This window comes from Zootermopsis nevadensis, unplaced genomic scaffold, assembly GCF_977971745.1.
Source record: "Zootermopsis nevadensis isolate Lab colony 2312 unplaced genomic scaffold, Znev_1.0 Znev_ptg000061l, whole genome shotgun sequence".
Lineage (NCBI taxonomy): Eukaryota > Metazoa > Arthropoda > Insecta > Blattodea > Termopsidae > Zootermopsis > Zootermopsis nevadensis.
In genome coordinates this window covers 19,421,968-19,436,199 of record NW_028259192.1, presented here as the reverse complement: position 1 = coordinate 19,436,199, position 14,232 = coordinate 19,421,968, and the positions used below count along the sequence as shown (strand labels likewise).

The following is a 14,232-nucleotide window of genomic DNA, read 5'->3' as shown; positions in this document are numbered from 1 at the left end:
GCGGAATTTGACCCATCTTTATAAGTCTTCGGTCCAAATATTTTTGTCGGTACTTCCAGACTACAAGGGTCTTCAACTCGGAAGGCAGCCATTTTCAGAGGAATTTTCTTTGCTCTAGGTTTGTGGCCTTGAACTAACTGCATGGAACAAAGTGCTTCAGAATGCAAGTCACTGAACGTTGCGGCCTAGTTCTTATCACTCCTGCTTCATACTCCGTAGGTCCTGGTTTCATATCTCACCTCCCAGATCCACTATCAACGGGGAATTTTCATAGTTTTCCTCACTGCCACCATGAGAATTTACTGTGATATTGCCTTAAATCAGGTCAGTATCTATTCTTTCCAAACCTTACCAATCTATTATTCATTAATTCCCCACTTATTTCACCCCTCCTAGGTCCAGATATCCTCCTGAGCAACCTGTTTTCAACACTTGTAATCTACGTTCTTCCTTCACAGTAAGAGAAGTTTCACAACCTTTAAAATTACTGTTTTATCCTTAAACCCAACATTTTAATATCAAGCTTCCACTTGTGCCTATTTCTGGTAGTATGTTCTGTTCAGGTTTTTCGATGAAGATTTTGTATACAGCTCGCTGTCTCTCCCATGCGTGCTATATGTCCCACCCATCGCACCATAATATTTGGTTTAACCTTTCGAAAAACGAACCTTTACATTCGAGCCAGGACAAGCAGTGATGTAACTAGGTATTGGTTGAACTACCCACCCACCCAACTTCTTATCCAATTGAGTCCTGCGGTTCTTTCCCTGGGACTGAAAGGTCTGAAGCTTGAACCTGACCTTTCATCTTCATGTAGAATCATAGAGATCAAGTCCTCTGTAAGCCTTTGGCGTGGTGGTTAGACACGGAGGTAAGTTCCCTTCTTAAACCCCCCCCCCTCCCCACACACAGCAGAATATTTTATAACTTACCACAGAGTTGAGTAATGATTTAATTATTATTGGAGCAAAATGTTTGAGTCTCAGTGACCATGTTCAGGGTCCTTAATATGACAGTAAATGTTGTTACTACTACTGTCATTTCTTCCATACATCGTGGGTTAGAATGTGCAAGTTAAAATAGCTAGTTAAATTGGTTCAAAACAAAGATTGTATCCATCCAATTTAACGTAATTTCTAATTTCGTAAAGGCCTGTATTTTTTACTTTATTGATTATACAGTTGAATGAATACAATAGGAGCTAACTTATTTCTTTACAAGTTATTTAACGACGCTTCAGTAGCTTATACTAATGTAGCGTCGAATGAGAGGTTGATTAGTGAATAATTAATTGGAAAGGAAGTGGTCATAGACTAATTTATTATGTCGCCTGAAACAAAGATTATATCATAATTTATTCCATTGACAAACCACTGGTGCCACGATTTGGTCATATTAAACGTCTCCGTCGACTGGTTAGCACTCCTGTTTTGTATTCGGGATGGCCCGGGTTCAGACCTCGGTTATGTATCGTGATTGAAATTTTTGTGGTTTTCCTCAGTTCGTCCAGGAAAATTCCTCGATATTTCCTCAAATTAGGCCCCGATTACTTTCTTCCATTTAATGTCTAATTCCATTGTTTATTAATTATCCTGTCATCCAACGCTATACAATCTGAGCTACTGACAGCGTCATTACGTAAATGTGACATATTTTACAATGTAAAATTTTATGTTTTCACGGCGCTGACGTTTTTGATGCTGTTCTAGGTTTTGGCTCCGCGTGGACTGGCCGGTAGAGTCTAACGTTTCGGAGAAATGTATTGTCTCCATCTTCAGGGCTGAAGTGACTATGCTGGGAATCGAAGGGATTATATAGATTGTAAGGAAGGGAAGTCTGAAGTAATGGGTTAATGAGGACCTCATTTTGTTCCGCAACCTTCTAGTATACAGTCACCTTCCGTTTCCTGTCAGTCCGTCACATTTTGTAATTTCAAATTCTTTGACGTAATCTTTTATATGCGATACAGTACACAACATTTATTGTCTAGTTTTCTTAAGATCGGTTTCTTACATGATGAAGCATTTAGAGCCCCTTGTTGTAATATACAACTGTAGGCGGGTTGGGAAGCTTCTTGATTTCTTCCTGGAACAGAAATTGATTGTCATTTTAATATGTGTGTTCCTATCATTTTAAAATTTTCTTCTTTGCTTTGGTCGGAAAACTTGAAGAAAATAAACCACTTTGAAGGCGCAGCGTGCAGTTTGGAAGAAAATATTAAAATGTATTCCAGATAAATATGATAGCACATTCGTAACTGGATTTATTTAGATGTGTTAGAAACCCTCGACAGGTTTTTATGAAGACGGCAATGAGTCTTCGTGTTCCATAAGAGCCGAGTGTCTCTTAGTTTCTCAAGAACGATTATGATCTTTGGATTTTGTTATATCAAATATATTTTTCTTAGATACTAAATCAGCAGGCGTCCTTTTCTTTTCTTAAAATATTACGTACGACACAGAAGTAATGTGAACGCAATTGTAATAACAGTTCTGTACATGTATATTTATATTTTCTGTAAGGTCGCTAGCCGTTTCGTAATTTTGTATCTGATGTACAATCACCTGAAGTTCAGCGTCAAGATTTGACACGGAGATGGAGGCTCGCTGCGAGAAGAGGGCACAGCACATGGGAGTGGCAAACGTGAGACAGACACCGAGCAGTGCTAGCTGTATAGGGGCCGCGCTCCATGGGTAGCGAGACAAGAAACCTCGCTTTTCCAGCGCGTTCATCACAATCGGCGTGAAAACTGCAACATCACACCAAGAATCGGACGTCTTTCAATGAGCAGCCCAGGTTGCCAGGTAACAGTGTTGGACATTAAGTTTTACGCGTAGTGAAACAATTATGGTGAGCCATACCATACACACACATTCAAATCCTCCCAGTATTAACTACATAGAAGGTTTTGTTAGTCAAATAATTCTGGTAGAGAAACCGAGGCTCCCCGTTTCGACGGCTGACCCCGCCGAATTAGTTCTGATGTCTTCATGCAGTAGTTGCGTACCTGAGACACCACGAACAGCCCACAATTCTTGAAACCAAACCCCCTAATTTCGAGACCAAAATTATATTTCGTGAATTATCCTCTCTGTGTGGTTAAAAACAATATATATATATATATATATATATATATATATATATATATATATATACATATACGAATGAGCACAGGTCTTGACATACAGGTTATTTACTGGCATTGAATAAAAAACTGCTCATTTCAACAAGAATCGGTCGTTGCTTACAGTGATGCAGATATACGCACATGTGACTTGCGCTGTACAAAAACCCTGCCAAGTTATAACAGATGGGTAGGCAACCCACCATGCATTCCTGGCATTTGGGTTCCGTGGATTTCGTGCGCTCAGTATTGATCGAGACTAAAGGGCTATAATTGTTTTCGTTAACCCCGTTTCACATAATAGCAGTCATACTTGTTTGGATGGTACTGAGATTACTTTACTGTGTACAATTAGAGAGAATTCCAGTATCGAACGAGTGAAGTTCACAGTTTCTCTTTATTGTGTCTAAAATGGTTGATTCCATTTGCTTGTCGTAAAACATGACGAGGGTCAGTGACTCATTCACGCATTCTGAAAGTCTGAGGATCCAATTCCAAAGAATAGTCACCATAGTCTCGCCTACACGAACGGCAAACTCGTACAGTCAAGCGTTACGGACATTTTGTGAGTGGGTGTTGGCATCTTTCAGGCTACCTTACATTCTATTGTGTAAGCAAGTTTCCGTTACGCACCCATGCCAGGAGCGGCCATGCCAATTCGGCTCAACGTGACAAGAGCGATGCCCCGCTCAGCTGCTCTCTTCGAGTTCCCCAGTCTGTTACCGTTGATATCACTGACGGGGACACCTTCCTGGATCTCCCTGCAATAAGATTTCACGTTATGACACTTTTACATGTAGTTCCGTAGAAAATGACTGATATTTTACATGTGCTGACTGACGTTCTGATGATGGAGGCAGCAAGCACTTCTGAAACGTCTGCCAGTTCCTACACTGCGCAAATTCCAGAGGAAATGCATCTTATTCTTGATTTATTTTAAACTTTCTCGCATTTAATTTAGTTTTAATTAAATTTAATTGTTTTTATTTGTTTAATTGTCTTCTTTGTCTACGACTTGTGTGGCTCCCGGCGTTTAAATATACAATTATGCTCAACACCTTTTGTGGTGTTTCTGGCTGTTACTGTTTTCCGCTTGTATTTAGTCTTTGATAGGACACTTGTCGCTGTTGACATTGTGCGAACACCAGTCCTTGGGTTTCTGACGAGAGTTGATTCCAGTGAGTCAGAGGCATTGACTATGCCTAGAAGTCTTCAAGGAAGATCCATAAAGGAGATGGAATTTCGTTACAGAATAATTTATTGATACCCACCTGAGCCTCATTAGTGGAATATTGATGCAATTAGCAGCTGCAACTGCTGCAAAAGGGACCCATCTGCCGATCAGTGGTGGAGCTGTCTGTAAACAAGGATATCTCACGTGTACAGGATGATAAAAATAGTCAGTACCAGTTTTCATTTATGTGGAAATGAAGCACACTATTATTGTCGAATTGTGTCTTGTAGGCTGTTACGAAGGTTTGGGGAGAATGTATCTGGTTTGAACACTGAACTCTGAAGATGGAGGTCGCACTTTCCTTCAAAACGATGGTTACCACCTGTAATACCACACAGCATCACAACCCAGAAGATCACAATTTTCGTCTTGACCGCACAAATTCTTTTTGTTTAAGGAGAAAATGTAACGACTGGAGAAGAGAAAAGAACAAAATGAGAGAGGTAGAAGAAAGCGATAATAGTCTCAGAAGTAAGTCTAGTAAGAGACGCAGTAGGCGTAAATGATAAGAAATGTAGAGAAGAAACTTGTGAGTAGAATGAGAAATAAAACGGTAAATAGTAGAAAGGAAAATCACAAAGAATATGTGAAGACCAAATCAAATTATGATGATAATAACGATAATACGACTGAAAGAGATGTGCTTTTATAAGAGGCTGGCAAAGGAAAAGGAAAAGAAGACGAAAATTAAGAAAGAAGGAAGAGAAAAATGGTGGATGTGGAGGGAGAACGGAAGGTGGAAAGAACTAGACGAAACACGTGCGATAGAGTAACGTATCAAACGGACAAGTTTCTTCGCACAAGAAATTTAAACCGATCTTCTTCGAAGACTAAGAACAAAATCCTTAAGATCATTCCTTTTGCATTTGACAAAGTTTCGAGAGAGAGAAAATGTATTTTGTAAAAATATGTTTGCTTCTGTAATGAATTCCATTGTCAGTCAACAACGTCGTTAGATTGACAAGATGAGCTCTGATAGCAGAGCATTAGTAAAACAAGCAGCTAAAAGGAGCAGAATTCTCCTTGAAAAGCTGATAATTTCTCAGGTGACTCGTTTTCCCGCTCCTTTATGAAACCCAAAGTTTCATTACCGTGATCAAAACAGCCCACCACAGGACCCTATCATGAGCCAGTTGAATCCAGCCCACATCCTCACACTATTATTTAAGACGGAACACTATTAAGCACTTTCTGAAACAAGTAATTTACTAAGGAACGTTGACCATTGCGTGAAGACACTTCCTCGCCATGTGCTGAATCTGATAGCCAATAGTTTAACTAATTACATAATTTATTATCACTTCCTGACCTTGACGAGGCTGTTAAGACCCAGAGCTGTCACCAGAGCGCCACCAGTAGCTAGGACGTACGATGTCCCTAGTTGCCTGTCAACAGATAGTATGTGTGTTGTCACGTGCATTTACTAATACAACAAGTTCTTAAAAGTAACTGGTACAGAACTACAGTGTGTCCCACTTAACATGGAACCCACCACGACAGCATATTGCAGCAGCAGCAGCGAGCGAGCTACCGGAGGATGAGTTGGTCACAACGCAGAACATGCACGTCACATGCTAGTAGGTGGGTTTAGAATTAAATGGGACACTCTGTAGATTAGTTAGATTGGCTTCATGCGTGTTAATTAACGTTTCTAGGTGACGAACATGAAGTACGATTTTACAACAGATGACTTACGTATTTGTCAGCGGGGAGTCTCCACTTCTATTCGTATAGTTGACTATTGCGTTGAAAGACTGGTTTACCCACTGCCAGAAGACAACTCCAGGCGTCGTCCTTGAAAAACAAGGAAACATAATACGCAATTATTTATTGAATCTACACATGTATAATCGTTGACGTAAATGTTGTGTTCCTTGCCTCCATCGTCAGGGCGTATTGTCCTTATGATGGAGAAAGCACTTCTTAGACATCAGCAAATTTCTACAAGATCACATCCCGGAAAACGGCTGCCTTCTGGGTTGTAGCTCTGTTTAGTCTGGTAGAAGTTTACATTGTTTTAGAGGTCCTTGTTACCTCCAAAATCAGGACCTGATGACGGCACTGCAACCCAGAAGACAGCCGTTTTCGTACTCAAGGTCGTGAGAACCTTATATCTTAGATCCCAGAAGACAGCCATCTGCATTAAATGAAGTCTTCACGGGGAAAAATCCGACGTTCGAGAACGTTCTCGACGGATCTCGAAACGTCGGTTTTTTTGCGACCACCTGATGCGGCTGATGAATTTCGTCTCCCGTGAAAGCAATATATTATATAGCCATGCACACACTCACCGACGTGATAACCTGAAATCTCTCAATGTAGACTGTCCTTCGGTTATTACCCTGTGGTTTATCGAGGAACAGGTGAGTGAATGTCGCACTTGACTTCCAAAACTTCCTATACGCATTTACAGGAAGAGTTATCGCTTACATGACGATGAACGCCATGACCACATTTGACATGACCGCGATTTTCTCAGCCAAATGCCCCGATATCAGAATTCATCTTTCAGATATAGAAAGTATGCGAATAGCATATTTTCCATGTTATTATAATAGATCTGTATTAACATAAAGAACTTAACAGACGTCCCAATTTTTAGTGAAACTAGTAAATATTAAAATCAATCACCGATAGAGCTTTGAATTTTACAGACCCTAAGGGTTGGATCTTGAACGCCATGTTTGTCAACTGGGAATTAGAAAACCACGACTGCCCAAAACTCTATTTAAATTAAAATTTCATCATTTCCCCATCTCATTTTGCGCCATATATGCCTTTTTCTGCATTTGGAAACAACACTTTTGAAGATCCCAAACCCAATTTAATATTTATTCATTCGTTCATTTTATCAATGAATCCATTTAATTTATTCGTCCATTCATATTGTGGTAAGATTTGGTGTTTCCGCCGTGATCTGGGTTGTTGCGCCGTATTAGATGATGGAGGTAGCGTGTTTCTGTGAAATGTTGACTTATATCCATAATAGAGTAGTCGGCTTGAATCTGCGAGCTTTACCTCTACTCTATGCCCTTTCAAATGAGGTAAGTACTGCCTTTTCTGAAAACATCATGCCAGGCGCACTATCATTTGCATTCGCGTAAGTAACTGGTGTTTGTTTGCAGGTCCAGTAACCAGCCGTTAACACTTTCACTCCGTTCCCTCAAAGTCACTCACCAAAAGTCAAACTTGCATACAAATGCCGGTACTTATACTACATGGCGCAATAACCCGGACCACCGACACTCATGTTATTCATTCATCCACTTAATTATTTTCATTTTTTAAGCCATTTCATTCTTCGGCCCGTCCGCTCATCAATTAATCTGTGTTGTTCGTATATTCTTTGATTTCTCTATTAGTTCCTTTGATGGCATTGTGTACGCACTTGTAGAAAGTCATCATGAACCCTGTAATGGTCATGTTCATAGGGACTTGGCTGGACATGCGTCCTATGACCATCATCTTCTCGCCAGTGTCCGGATGATACGCCGAGTCGTAGAGCTCTTTCGCCTTCCATAGCTCGTCAACCGTTAGCTGGCCGACGTCACCTCCAGACCTACGAACGAAAAGTAGATTTATTTATTAGTTGGTTTTGTTCAGGTCTGTAATATTTCTTCTCTGAATGTATTCTGCGATGGTACTGCACTACTAATTTGTTTACTTTGGGCTGTCTGTTGAAAACTATTAAAATGCCTTCAAAAATTACAAAGCTCCGAAGGATGCACCTTCCATCCTTTCAAAAGTGTGCTCAGTGTTTGAAGGTGTATATTTTTCTAGCATTAATAGGTGTAATCATGCAATGTTCTATACCAGTGAATCAGTCACTTTGAGGAGCATTCTGGGGGACATCTGAGATAATGTCAAGTTGCATCCTGGAACATAAAATGGATTTGTGTTTGGCACGAGTTTAATTTTTATTTCAGGTTCGAAGTCAAGACACAACAATGATTTGTTGAATGGGAAGAATTTTTGGAACTGGATGTTGTCTAAGCGTCTGTAAAATTTAGAAGAACATTCAGTAATTGTAATGGACAATGTTCTTTATCATTATGTTGTTCTGGAGGAACCTCCAACACATAGCTGGAGAGACGATGAAATAACTACTTGGCTGCAAGAGAAGATAATTTCGTTTGGAAAAAGAGCTCTCGAAGCTGAATTACTTAATCTCACACTGTCAACATATCCTCAAGTAAGAGGTGAGACAATCTCATTAATATTAGTTTCACTTTTGAACAGATTATTGCTAGTGTATAGGTGAGGGTTGTCCTCTGATACATTTAACACCATGACCTTGAAGTTGTGTCTATCCCATCGGAATCAAAATGTTTCTGTAAATGTATCTCAGAGTGATTAATTTGCTGTGTAAAAATCAGTACGAGAAATTAAATTGCTTTTATGCTATGAACGAAGTCAGTCTAGTAGTATTCCCGATAATATGTTATGTAATATTTTTTCGCGCGTTTAGAATTTATGACTTGATTGGAGAAAATGGTTACAAGGTTTTACAGCTACCACCATATTATTACAATTTTAATCCCACTGAACTGGTTTAGTCACAGGCAAAAAAGGATTTTAGTAGCGACATTAGTGAAAATTGGTTTGCAATGTAAGCCATGGTAAAAGTGTGGGAGAAATCATTAGAGCAGGTTTATTCCTTTTGTTCAATGAATGCTTAGCAGAGATTTGATGGAAGAAACATCACCTTTCTGAAGCCATTTTTATTGCAAAGAGCAAGCTGATGGAAAAGAAACACATGACATCAGTAGCAGAACACTTTGCTTGTATGTAAGGGTGCCAGGTTTGAATATCATCATGGGGGGAAAATCACAGGATTACAAGAAGTTGTAACCTCAGTACCATGTGACGGACATAGTGATATCGCACCGAGTACTTCGCGTTTTCCCCTATAATTGTCATTCCATCAATACTGTGTACTCGTCTGTTACTGCCAGGAACTGGTACAGTGTTTGTGTGTCGTCAACACACAACTGAACAACATCGTTATATAGAGGCAGCTAATAAATCCATCCAATAAACAACGAAATTAAAATTTTTGTAACAACGGTAATAGATTACAATTGCATTTACAGAATTAAGAGAAGATTAAATTAGAGGAATCTTTGCTATCATGCAATTCATAGTCTTTTGTGTCCCCGTCTGCTGTCTAGAAACAAATATGAAAAGATATAAAATTATAACTTTGCCTGATAGTTTTTATGGGCGTGGAACATAGTGGCATCAAGGAAGTAGCAGATTGTTTCCTGTTCTTCTACACGGGTTCCATAAACTGTCCAAATGTGATCCGTGGAGTGAATGCTGTTGTTAAACTTTACAATAAGCAATACTTTAATTTTATCTTTATTCCTGACAGGTAATTTACTAGTGGACTACACAGAATATTAGTTATTATTTTTGTTGGTTGTGTGACGTCTGATCTTCAAAACAAAAGAGTAGAAATAAAAAGCCAATCTACTTCTGTTGGTGGGCCTGGAGTCGAAGTCGACCTTTAGTGGAACACTGCTAAGTCTGCAAAGAAAAATCCATTTCTCGAAACCACGTGCTTTCAGCAAAAGTGGTGTGTCCATCATCTTCATGTTAATCTTAATTTCAACATTTCGAAAGCTGAATCTTCTTCCGTCTTCAGGTGAAAAGAGGGACCCCTAGCTCCTGGCCATCCTGATTGAAGTAGGTTCAGACCCGGTCCAGGTCCAGCTAGGGTTTCTTCCCTTCCAATTTTTATCCAGCTTCCGAAACGTTGAAATTATGAAATATAGACAATGGACAATGCTCAAATACCAGTTTTGCGGATTACAACACAGAATCGTCAGAAACTTTCAGATGTCATCGTTTACTTATATCTGAATGAAACATAGGGCTTTGGGAACTGCTGAGATGGGCGTAGATACTGTTGGGCCAGAGGCAAAGGCCATTGACACCAAATAAATTTAGGGTCACTGACACCATTAATAAAAGATCGAATTGTGGCGAACGTTTGGGAATTCGTAGACTTCGCTTCATGTCGCTTTTTTTCGCTTATTTTTCTATTAAGAACCAACATTGAGAGTGTTGATGAATCTTCGTTTAAATAGGCCCTACCTACACTTATTGGGATAAAGTGAGTTTTCTTATACTCGGTTTGTCCGGTTCTGGATCCCCGTAAGAAACTTCTCGTGTTTTTGTATGCACACTTGCGCTCACTTTGGAATAACTTGATGACCTTGTTTGTGAACCTTGATCATGACGCTGAAAGGCAATTAATATTTATAACTATGGCGTTTTAAAGATCAAAGTTTATCAAATATAGAGCCCAAGTCACAATTACACAAGCGGTAGTTATTTAACAAGCATCAAGATCTTTCACATTTCGTTCGATTTATTTTGGGACTGTGAGACATTAGTTTTAAAGTAGATTGGTAATTGTGCGTGTGTGTGTGTGTGTATATAACCCAGGCTTTGACTTTATATTAACTTATAATCTTTAGTAATCCCCAGACAATGCGTTTCGTTATGAATATCAAAATAAACAACGATTATTTTCCCGCACAGCATTTACTAATTGGTTTTCGTAATGGAGACTCATTGTGTTTTTGTTTTTGTAATAAACTGAATTTTTAAATATTTCAAATGATCTTCCGTCTTTAAAAGGTTAAAGCTTACAGTTTCAAGGTATTATTACATACCTTTAATACAACTTTCTCGTTATATTTTTACCTGACTTCTTAAAAAATAATATTTTAAATCAGGAATGACCGTAACAAATCAAAATTACATTCGCTAAGATATTAAAAATAAATCAGTGTTAGGGAATGTCTACTGCCATTCAGTTCAGAATCTTTTATTTTCTATTCTTACCTAAAAACAAAATATTAAGATGCAGACATACATAGCTGTAATATTTCCTTCTGTTTTATGTGGGTTTAAAACTTGATCTGTCACTCCATGGGAAAAACAGAGTTATGATAAGAATCTTTTGATAAAATAGCACAATTAGGTGTTTTATTATTTTACACTTCTCCAATATTATTACGGCAATCCAATCAATGTCAACGTGACTGGATGACGTGTTACACAAAATATATACAAAATTTTAATTCATAAAGGTGAAGGAAATAGAACACATGGAATGCATTTATATTTATTTATGGTTTATTCAACAACGCTTTTTCAGTATCTCAGACTGTAGCGTCGAATGGCATAGATGTACAAAAATATAATAAGACAAATCTTAAAGAAATGTGGCGTGAAATGTAGGCAGGATTCATCTGGCTAAAGGTAGTGTCCAGTGATGGGCTCTTGTGAACAACTATAATTTATGCATTTTACTGAATATTATTAGGGCGATTAAATCAAGGACGATGAGATTGGCGGGACATATGGTACAAATGGATATAAGATAAAAACAAACAACGTTTTGATAAAAAAAACTTAAGAAAATAATTTAGTTTGGAAACGTAAGCATAGATTGAAAAATGATATTAAAATGGATTCGGAGGAATGTGATGCTGGGTTTGAGTTGATTCAGGACAGTAATGGCAAGTTTTGTGGGCTCGGTAATGAAAATTAAAGATTCGTAAAAGCAACTAATTTTCTGACTATCTAAATAAGTACCAAATTTGCAAATATAATAAATGGTTTTACAGACCTGTATGTTTGAACAATGTTCCTCGCTTTCTCCAGCTCCTGCTTTGTAGCTAGAATATTTAATGGGTTTGTTATAGAAAAGAAATGCTTCGCTCGCCCCCAGTATGTGCTTTGGTCCCATCGTGGTTCGTCAATATTCACTTTCAAACGTAGGACTGATGTACTACTGTCCATATTCTGGTACAGAATGCCTTTGCTCTGTTCGATAACCCAGCGCCTCGAGAATCAATGCATCCCCTCCAGACACCCATCACGCATGAAAATATGTGGACACTGAGTTTCACTCATTTAAAATCACAACTAATGTTTCTTTTACACTTTTATCTTTATTCTTCGGCTTATTTATGTCTTTAATTTCCAAGTGATACGTATTCCAAACAGCGGTTCACTAGCATCTTAGTTCCTTATAAGTTGAACATGGGTTGTAGTGGTAACGAAGGAAACAAACAGGTAGGGTTTGAAACGGACATTGTCACGAGCCATAACACGCACGTGTAATAGTGTAACAGAAAGCGACTTTAAAAGAGAATGTTGTATAAACTACTCAAATCATTTGAATTCAGGCTGTCTTTCTTTGAATGACCGAAAATGTGCACTTATTGATATGTAATATATATATATAGCGCTGTTCCGTCTTGCTATTAAGTTTTATTGAACCGCTTTCAATGAAAGCTCTGTTGCCAACTTACGGGACAAATATTCACTAGATGGTGAATTCTTTCATAATTGCAGTCTAGTACCGTTATTCGACCCCGATCAGGTTTTCGTGAGGTTAAACACTTGTTAGAGAAACCTGCTAGCGTCTCTAAGGAATTATTCTTCAAGTCGCGCTAACGAAATACGAATTTAGTACTTTAAAAAGCCAATTTTACCTTTTAGACAAACATGCAGATGAAGATTTCTGTCTTCTGGGTTGTTGCGCTGTGTAGTCTGGTCGATGTTAACCAACGTTTCAGAGGTCATACTGCCTCCGTCATCAGGGCGATGACGGAGGCAGTATGACCTCTGAAACGTTGGTTAACATCGACCAGACTACACAGCGCAACAACCCAGAAGACAGAAATCTTCATATTCACCGCTGTGAGAACCTCAAGTCTTACAAACATGCAGATCATTGTAATAACAAACGACGGAATCTTTAACGATCTTTATGTCTAGTCTTCGCTTATAAATGATAATATCTGCAATGACGATAAAGATAACGTTAGAATGTACCGGGCATTTATGTGGCGAATTGTTATAAGACTTCATGACCTGAACAAGAGAATCTTAACGTCAACTACGAAGTTGAACTAAATCGAATGTTTGAGTTCTATTAATTAAATGCTAAATCAACAGACTCGAAATATCAATATTTAACAAGTCCTTTCTTGTTTAAATATCAGTTGGTATAGTTTTTCAAATATTTTTTTTTAGATGTCAATGCTGTATCGTCCACAACCATTCAATTTGGACATCCCTGCAGATGGTTTCGAGGAATTAGATTCGAGTATCGATAATGGCGTTCGACATTTCATTGAATCGATTATTCACGAATCCCAAGATGGTCGTTGTGCTTGTGTGACGTAATGTTTTTCTTCCCTGATTTGCGAGTGAACTGAGAAAGAAAGTACCGTTTTTGGGATGTTATTCAGAATGAAACACCTTTAACCCAAATGCATAAGAATTGTTTTTGTGTCGTAATGCGTAATTTGTTGTGTGTTCGAAGGCTGTCGTTTATGTTTTGAAGCTATGAGATAGTGAAACCCTAGGTTAATTTTGACTGTCCTCAAGTTGAAGGTGAACCAGGTGAGTCGAGCCTTAAATTAGCGTTCTGAAATACTAATGTATGTCCATTAAGGAAGTAACACTTCGTCGTTGCTGTTACTGTTTGCAATTAAAAACTGATAACGTTTGGTCCACACAGTCCAACTCGTAAAACGAGTACAACTTTCAACAAAGAAATTTTCTAATTTTAAGCTTTTCAACTGAATGAGTGCCTATAAATTTATTGCATTTTGTGTTTCAGCAGGTTGGGAGGATAGGACGTGGTTGTGGAGTACATGGGGAAAAGAGGGAAGCGTGCAAGAATAATTTTACTGTGATATATGTCAGCGAAAGATTCTTTATAGTCTCAGAGTGACACTTGTGCCTGATGGAAATTTACCATCTCTGTCTGTTTAACTTGTAACCTGTATGTGCATTGAAACACAGGCTACAAGTCGGAATAGACGAAGAAAACAATGCTGTG

At 38.5% G+C, this 14,232-nt stretch overlaps 1 protein-coding gene and 1 long non-coding RNA gene across 2 annotated transcripts; one reads left to right on the top strand and one right to left on the bottom strand.

The window, feature by feature from the left end:
- Positions 1-1,123: 1,123 nt before the first annotated feature.
- Sfxn1-3 (Sideroflexin-1-3) lies at positions 1,124-12,522 on the bottom strand. Its single transcript, XM_022081017.2, has 8 exons — positions 12,004-12,522; positions 7,747-7,917; positions 6,054-6,152; positions 5,668-5,743; positions 4,396-4,481; positions 3,758-3,885; positions 2,565-2,749; positions 1,124-2,085 (listed from the first exon to the last, which is right to left on the bottom strand). The coding sequence occupies exons 1-8, from the start codon at positions 12,174-12,176 to the stop codon at positions 2,026-2,028; spliced, it is 978 nt and encodes a 325-aa protein (XP_021936709.1). The 5' UTR covers positions 12,177-12,522; the 3' UTR covers positions 1,124-2,025.
- LOC147871244 (uncharacterized) lies at positions 7,913-14,088 on the top strand. The gene is made up of 2 exons (XR_015532634.1): positions 7,913-8,557; positions 14,014-14,088. It is a non-coding gene; the product is annotated as an uncharacterized LOC147871244 (long non-coding RNA).
- Positions 14,089-14,232: the final 144 nt, after the last annotated feature.

Excerpts from the sequence above, each read along its gene's own strand:
- Sfxn1-3 (XM_022081017.2), bottom strand. The coding sequence starts at position 12,176 with ATGGACAGTAGTACATCAGTCCTACGTTTGAAAGTGAATATTGACGAA. Across the intron at positions 5,744-6,053 it reads GACTCCCCGCTGACAAATAC|GCAACTAGGGACATCGTACG; the intron begins GTAAGTCATCTG and ends ATCTGTTGACAG. Across the intron at positions 2,750-3,757 it reads CATGGCCGCTCCTGGCATGG|TTTTCACGCCGATTGTGATG; the intron begins GTGCGTAACGGA and ends GTGATGTTGCAG.